Genomic DNA, 8,328 nt, shown 5'->3' with positions numbered 1-8,328 from the left:
GAGGTGATGCAGGGGCCCCCCCTGCTCCTCCACGTGCAGCCTCCGCAGCAGGAGCCCCCCAAGCGGTGCAGGTACCCCCAGGAACACGCGGGGTCCAGCGGCTGTGGGCAAGGGGCCCCGTGGGGTTTTGCACACCCCTGGCAGATGTCCCTCTGCCACTGTGCGGCCCCGGGGATGCACAGAGCCTAAAAGCAGGAGCAAAGGGGGTTTCTGCAAGCTCCTGCCTCCACGGTGGGCAGCAGAGGAGCCAGCCTGGCTTCCCCCAAGGGTGAGCTGAGAGCTCCCAAAATCCCCCTGCCTGAGACTGGCTCGTTGCAGTGATCTGCTCCTGGGGACTCGTTTGCTTCCAACCAAACCACTCCCAGGGGTCTAACGAGGCCCTGAAATGAGGGCAGCTTGTGGCTGGCAACACGTTTTCAATGGGAATCCAACTTTCCAGCCTCAGGAGAAGGGGAAGTCTGGAATTCCCCAGCGAGAGGGGACCAGAGCTGATGCTTCCCGTGTAAGAAACCACAAGTTTCATCTCTATTTGGAGGGACCGCAGGTTTCCTCAGTACAGCCCCTTGCTGCCCACCAGGATTCACTTCTCCAAACCGTACCCCAGATTCCTCCTCCCAGCTCAGTGCTGAGCCCAGGGCAGGTTTCATTTCTCCTCTCCCCACCTTAGCTCCGAAGTTGAACTCACCCAAACGATGATGGAGAAGAAGGAGAAGGCGATTGCTGCCCGGGCGGCGTCTGCTCCTTGCGAAATCCCTTTGCTCATCGTTGTCCGTTGCCACTGGTTTGCTAGGAAGCAGAAGGCTACAAACCACAGGAAGGACAAGAAACCTGAAAGAGAACAGAGCTGGTCAGTGCTGTCCCTGCCCACCACTGCCTCTGCTGCAAGGACCCCTGCTTGCTGATGCACAAACATGCCACCATCAAGATTTTTTAAATAGCAACTGTGATCTTGGGTGCCTTGGCTTGTGCTGTGGCCCAAACGGAGCTATTTTAAAAGAGGCTGATTTGCAATTGTTGGAAAAACAGAGATGGAAGGAACCTTGTAGGGTCACCCAGTGTGTTGCCTGCCTGAAGTTTAGCTCACCCACATCTCAACCTGATCTCAAAGACCTACAGGGACAGCACACCCTCTCTGGACATGTGGTCCTCACAGTCTGTGGGATTTCAGCCTGCTCGCAGGCGTCAAGGCGCTACCAACTCTATTCCAGCACCTCAGTGTGTCAACCCACCATTCCCTCTGTTCCCTGGACACCACCGGCTCTTAGAAACTCTTGGCTGGATACTGCAGATCTCACCCAGGAAGAAGCCTGCACTCCTGCGAGCAGCACCAGGCCGCTCGGCTGATGCAGGAGACGGCTTTATAGCTATTCTGCGATGGGCTATGCCTTGGTCCTACCCAAGGACACAGCTGAGAGCTTAAAAAAAGGCAAGGAACAATCACCCAGGAATATGGACAGGCTGAGATTAATCCAGGGATCGTGAGTGACCCTGGGACGTCAGTGCATCCCATGAGCGCAGCAAACGAGCAAGTGCTCATCGTGTGCCGTGCCCAGGGCAGGAACGCGGCAGGGCTGCCCATGGAGCCGAGAGGCTCACGGGCTTCACGTGAGAGAGCTCTGCTCGTCCCTGCTGCCCTCCGCTGACTGCGCTCCTGTTCTCAGCCTCTCTGGGTTCTGCGGGATTGAGCAAAAACGCTCTGGTGATTATTCCTTACTGGAAGCAAAGCTGGCTGAGCAAGATAGGGCTGCAGCTCCCCTAATTCAATCTCCAGCCAACAGCGCTGCCTGATGCCAAGGAGCTCAAAAAATAGTCAAGAAGCAAGCCACAAGCGCACAGTGTAAGGAGCAGTGATGCTTTCTAGCGCTGGGAAGAGGAGCTGCACAACCTGGAGCCTTCCATGATGCTGTTTTAAGGGTCTCCAGCTTTCCTGAGCATCCCCAGCACAAAAGTCCCCCCACTCGCCAATTCTGGGTGCCAGTGCACACGTGGACGCCAGGCACCGGCAGGTGGGATGTTGAGCTACCCAGCACCTTCCCAAGGATCATGAGCACATCAGTATGAGCAGCCACACTGCCGGTCCCACAGGGCAGCCGGCTGCAAAGCACAGTCTGACTGCAGGGAGAGGAAAGAAGCTTCCTTTATTCCCCTTTAACTTGCCGGTTGTTCCTAAGTACAATATAAATTGCATGCGTGCATCCACATCCAGTGCGAGAGTTACAGGGCACGCACACCTCGTCTTTAATTCAGAATTTGCTTCTATATGCAGCTTAAGAAAACGCACTCCTCATCTCCTTCTCTTGCGCGATGGGCCTGGGGCTTCCTGACCAGCGGATGCTTTTGTCCGCCTGGCCGTGCTTGACCCCTTGAACTGCCCTCACAGCCACACAACCTCCAGCCAGGATCATACAGGCTTTCCTTTTCCAAATTACAGACTAATACAACAATCCCTTTTTGCTGAATACAGCTAATGCCTGCCACCAAAACCGCCCCAAATCTCTGCATATATATTGTCAATTCCCCTTAGCATGATCCACTTGCCATCAGTGTTAAACAAGACCTCTGGGGCTTATTCCTCAAAGGTCATCTTCAGGGACAGAGGTGCTTTCTAGCTCCCCAGCTCTGTTATAACGGGGCTTTACCAGCAGCTGGCCCCCGTTAGGGGAAGCAGATCCAACCCCTAAATGTGGACGCAAGAAGATGCATGCCCGAGATACGGCGTTGGCTGCAGCTCGGATGACCAGTATGTGGTGAATGTGGTGGGTAGCGGACCCCCAGCAGGTCTCGGTGCAGGAGATGCTGAACCACATCTCCAGATGCTGCACTGCTGAAGCGCTCCCACCTCCGGGTACTTGGGGAGCAAATGCCACGGCAGCGGGGAGCACTGCCCTGCCGTGCTCGAGGAGCAAGCCTCAGTCAGGAGTTTCTCGATCAAATACGCACCTTCCTAGAGACAGTGGTGTTTGGAAGTCGAAAGACCAGAGACAAAACATAAGAGCAGCTCTTAACAGGCTAATTCGGAGCTGCACTGTGGGGAGCAGAGGGATGCTCAGGGACAAGCTCTGGGGCCATGCAGGGCTGGCACCAAGGGACACTGGTGCTCTCCAACAGGACTATGCTGTGTCACTGGTTTATAGAGGGTGAACTTTCTTGTTTCTTTGTGTAACACTCAACCTAGTGCAGTACGTCCTCCCTCGTACGCTCCTGGGCAGGACACTACCACAGAGCACGAGTCACAGCCACGACACGGGGGCTGCCCACTGACCAGCAGCACAAAGCCCCACCTATCGCTGGTGTCTTCTAAGGGTTTTGAGTTAAAATGACATCATGCACATCTCTGAATGTGCACCGGCTGCGCTGGGTATTGCAGTTACCGGCTTCCTCTGCAACACTGAGATATGCGAGACGCTGACCTTTCCAGTGCTAAAACCATTAGCTTCTTCAGCCAGAAATGCCTAGCTAGGGGTCACTTCTGCTGCCACCCACGTGGACTTCCTGGAGGTTTTGCGACGCAGAGACAAGCCTTTCCCCTCCACATCCAGCTCTGCCAGGATCCCTGAGAAGAAAAAGGATTCCCTCCAGTGCCCTGGGGAAGCAGGAAGGCAGGTATCGCTGTTAACAGAGAAGATGGGGTCAGGCATGGAAAGCATCTTCAGAAACACCAACCAGGCATTGTTCGAAGTTTGGAGGACTGACACACGCCTCCCAGGGAGCTCTATAGGAATTATTTTTGTTTCTGCACCAGCGCTTATTTTCATTTGTGATCATGTTCACCTTCTGCTAGCACTTCTTCGAGAGGAGGCTTTGCACCGATAACATGAATCAGACACGCAGGATTGCAGCTGACTCCCCTCGCTCCTGGCATCTCACCGGGAACAGGGCTGTGCCCTCGTCCGGCACCCACATGGTCCCGGTCCCGCAGAGGGGCTGGCAGTGCCTGCACCCAGCCCCCGGTGTATTTGCAGCATCAGGTGTAAGCGGGTGTTTTGGAGGTGTCTGTTGCTACCCATGAATTTTAAAACCTCATGAAGAGGGCTGAGTAGCATGGTGTGGCTATGTGTGCCAGTCCCAACTCCAGCTGGAAACAGGCACGGTAGCAGCTCTGCACCCTCCAGCACGCTGGGGAAAAGGAGAACGCCAAGAAGCACTGCAAGAGCCAGTAGATAATTATCGTTTTAGGATCTGCAGACAACAGAGTGCAAACACCAGGAAAGATGCGTTACAGCCATAATTACAGCCTGGTCCCAAGCAAGCGCATGTCTACGGGAGCAGCTGTAAGAGCAGATGGAAGAGAAAGTCGCAAATGCCATTTGCACAGTGCGGTGGCCCTGCCTGCACCCTGCCTGCGCCCTTGCCTGCACCCCAGCGTTACCGCCCAGCTGGCTCGGTGGCTCTGATCTGCCACTGATCCGATGCACGAGTCCTCTTTCCTTCAAGTGAAAGAAAGTTGTGGGTTAACGCTTTCGTGAACTCCCCCCCACAACCTCCAGAGACAGCAACTGCCAGTTGACATCTGCTTTGCTGGCAGCCGGCATCAGGCTCCTGGGTGACCCGGGCAAAGGGCCAGAAACAACCTGCTTTTCTCACCCCCCGGCACACCACCCAGTTTGCAATGCTCACTCATACCCGAGCATGTTCCTCACCCAGTTATTTCCCAGATGTATTCTCGGCCTTTATATTAAAACAAGCAATAATGCAGAGATCATATACAGAGAAAAAGGATGAAACAGTTGCAAGGAAAAAGGAGGAAACCAAGCATCCCATCCTTGGTGGGGAGGAAAAAAGAAGGGGACAGCGTAAGAGAGTCCCACAGGTGAAGTCTCCAGGGGTTATTAACATGGAGGTAGTTAAACATGGCAAATTACATGGGTCAGCTCCGCCTCCTGGCAGGTTGGGTGCCTGATGCTGCTGGGAGCAGCGCAGGGGGGTACGGTGGGCTGCGATCTCTGCAACTGCAGAGGCTTCACGTGCCAACGAAACCCTGCACTTCATCTCTGTTGTGGGATCTGCCTGTATCGATGCTTATTCTGGGAGCAACTAACTGCCTGGCATTTCTGTGTAAGTGGGTGTACAGGGTATGGCAGTAGGGCTGTAAGAAAGGTTTGGGGCAGTCATAATTTTAGAAAAGTGAAGGCACAGCAATAGGAATGGGATAAAATATGCCGGGCACGAACCCACCCTGACATCTCCCAGTGAAATGAGCCCATTGCTTGTCCACACAGCAGAAGGGTGCTTTGCACACCGAGCATCCTGTGCAGCCAACAGCTCATGCTGCTGCTTGAATCGCTGCAGGATTTGGGTGGGAAGGGACGTCCGGGCGCCAGGTGTCTAACCCACCGCTCCAAGCGGGGTCGGATGGGGAGCGGAAGGACCAAGCTGACCAGTTCCTCCTGCCAGACCCCAGGGACCCGCACCCTCCCCTGGGAGCCAACGGGGCAACTGCACATCAGCAGTGCTGCGCCAAATTTGGGCTTAGGAGATGCGAAAACCAGACCTAGGTGGAGATGTGTTTACTTGCAACCATGGACTTTGTTGTAAGAGCCCCAGACAACACTCCTATTTATATCAGCACCAAGCTGGATTCCAGCACAGCATTTCTAGGGTGCCCTGTGGGAAATGGTTCGTTAAGCAGAGAAAGCAGGGATTGTACAAGAGCAGCAAGAAAGGTAAGGAGCTGTTGGCGGGGAGACGTACCAGGCAGCATTAACAGAGACAACGCCAGGCTGGAGGGGAGCTATGGAAGACCGCTCTTTGCAGACTCCGATAGGTGACACTGTGTCGGTCACAGGCTCGCGTCCACATGATCTGCATGTAAGTGATTGATTTGTTTTACCAGCAAGGAAGTGGCTTGCCTGTTTTCTACCAAGAAGCCCGCAGAGGGGATGGCCCGAGCGAGCAGGATGTCTCTGCCCAGACACAGTCTGAAGACACGATGCGCCTGGAGCACAGACATCGACCCAGGGTGATCCTGGGATAATAAAGTGTCACCGCTGGCAGCACAGCTGTGTTGGGTGGATTTACCAGCACGGACCTCTGGTGCAATACTGCAGCCTGTTCCCAGGGCAGAGCACAACCCCTGCACGGCAGAGGCTTTGCAGGGCAGAAACCATCTTCTCCAGCTCACTGCTGAAGCCTGTGAATGCGCACACAATGCATGACAAGTGCAAAAGAGAAACGAGGCAGAGATTGAGAGCGGTACCATTTCACAGATGCCTGGCAGGGGAAAGAATGGCTGCTAGGAGGTGGAAGGCAGGGAGGATCACAGCCTCGCACTGCGACAGGCAGCATCAGCCAGAAGATGGATGTGATGTTCCCCTTCCATTTGAATTGAAGGGTTGCAGGCACCGAGCCCCACGGAAGGGGCTGTAAATATCGTCTAACAGGGGCTGGACGCTGGCGCTCTAGCACCATGGAAATAAGCTTTCTAGCAAGGAGAGAACATCCTTAACAACAGGCAAGTGCAGGGAGGCGATGACGGATGTTTTCATTTGGGACCAGCGAGCCATCAGCGACGCTTGTACTGGATAAATCACCTTCAGACTTTGCTAACACAAGAGCCTGGAAAGGGAGAACATCAGCTGCAAACTCAGCCAGGCAACTCCCATAGCAGCCGAGCAGAGGACGGCCTCTCCCGGCTCAAGGCATCCCGCCTGCTCGTGTTCACATGAATGAGCCCCAGGTGAAGGGGCTCAAGATGGCACAAGAGATCTGTGCCAGCTCTTGAGAGCCCCACACCCACCTGCACACCGCGGTCCTCGAGGCAGCGAGGGATTACAGTGGTATGTAGAAGTGTCTTTCTGCTTTGTTCCAAAACACACAGGCACAAAGTGAAAACAGACCCAGATGTAACTGATGAAACGACATTTGCTTGAGCCAGAAACAGGAGATGTGGGAGGGTAAAACGCCCTGTCTGGTCTCTGAGATGCGACCACCAAGCCTCACTTCTCTGGGTGGCCTCACTGAATGCAGCTCAGCGAACGCCTCTGCTTGCAGAAGTGACACAGACGAGTGGGACACCCCACTGTCCCCAGGCTGCCACACACCGGCTTCCTCGCTGCTGCCTCTGAGCTCACAGCTGGATGGGACAACCCATCCCCGACTGAGGCACACAAGTCATGTCACGCCATGAGAGGAGAGGGGAGGACGCAAGCATGGAGCTACATGGCACAGCAATGACCCCGCACTCCCCACGGAGCCAGCATCGTCCTTTGCAAGCACAGCAAAGCCAGAGACGTACCTGAAAAGCCGAGGTCTAGCAGGACGGCCCGTTTGCGGTCCTTCACGCTGCTGATCTGCTGGAAGTGGAGGTCCACGACAAAGAAGAAGATACAGCCAAAGAAGGCAATGATGCCAACGGCGATGCCGTAACTGCAGGCACTCTCATTCTCATTGAAGATGCAGAGCAGCTCGGGGTTCTGGCTGTCCTTGTTCACGTAGCACTCATTCACGATGGAGCCAAACACCACGATGGAGAAGATCTGCAGAAGGAAGGAGAAAACACAACTTGCTGCTGTTTACATTTAAGTCGGTTTTCCAACAGCAACATAATTGGATTCAATCCTGTCTTTGACTCCATGGCAACATGGCATTTGTTAGACAGATCCCTACTCTCATCTGTTTGGTGGCCCCAAGCAATGCACTGGTGGATGGTACCTAGGTCCTCTCTCTGTAAGCCTGTCTGCCTTTCAGTGGCTTGCTTTGCAGAGTATTTTAAGAGATGTTATTCTCCAGACAGGCTGGGGAGGGAAAAAGTAAATAGATAGGCCAGGTCTCTGCATAGTCTTTCTGCTCGTGCTGCTCTCCGCTGTCAGGCTGTGCTCGATAAACCCCCTTGTGTCACTGCGGAGCGGGGAGAAATGAAGTTACAGAGGATAATGGAGCTGCTGAGCAGGCTCACCCAGGGAAGGACTGGATGCCCGGTGGAGGGGGGACGGGACACGGCAGCACGGGGAGGTGGGGAGCAGCTCACCTGGGCGCAGCGGGGCAGGGGGAGAGGCTGCCCTGAGAACGACAGGGCAATTTTTCGCCTGGCTTAGCAGGGGTTGAAGGATGCAGCACCTGCATCCATTATCCAGTGACCTGCTTTCAGCCCTATGAGGGACGAAAGGGCAGGGGGGTTGCTGGTGGCTGCCCAGGTCCCACCGCTGGGACCCGAGGGTGTTTCATGTCCCTGCAGACAGGGAAGGAGCCGGATGGCAGCACACAGCCGGCTGCCTAAATTAATACCATTCACGATGCTGCGTGCTAAAGTAATTCCCTTATCCCTCTGACACCAAAGGCAGCAAGCGGAAGCCGCAGGAACAGCTGCATTATAATTTGCTCTGGAGACTG

At 54.7% G+C, this 8,328-nt stretch overlaps 1 protein-coding gene across 1 annotated transcript in view; it reads right to left on the bottom strand.

Moving 5' to 3' along the window:
• Window positions 1-7,475, bottom strand: part of SYNGR3 (synaptogyrin 3) — a gene marked incomplete at its 5' end in the record, with an annotated part of 9,070 nt that extends 1,595 nt beyond the window's left edge. The window contains 3 exons of the mRNA XM_009577111.1: window positions 302-322; window positions 669-828; window positions 7,235-7,475. Coding sequence (XP_009575406.1) covers window positions 302-322; window positions 669-828; window positions 7,235-7,475 — 422 coding nt within the window. The remainder of the gene's footprint in view (window positions 1-301; window positions 323-668; window positions 829-7,234) is intronic.
• Window positions 7,476-8,328: the final 853 nt, after the last annotated feature.

The sequence above is a fragment of the Fulmarus glacialis genome, unplaced genomic scaffold, assembly GCF_000690835.1.
Source record: "Fulmarus glacialis isolate BGI_N327 unplaced genomic scaffold, ASM69083v1 scaffold23554, whole genome shotgun sequence".
Lineage (NCBI taxonomy): Eukaryota > Metazoa > Chordata > Aves > Procellariiformes > Procellariidae > Fulmarus > Fulmarus glacialis.
This window is presented reverse-complemented; position numbering and strand designations above follow the sequence as displayed.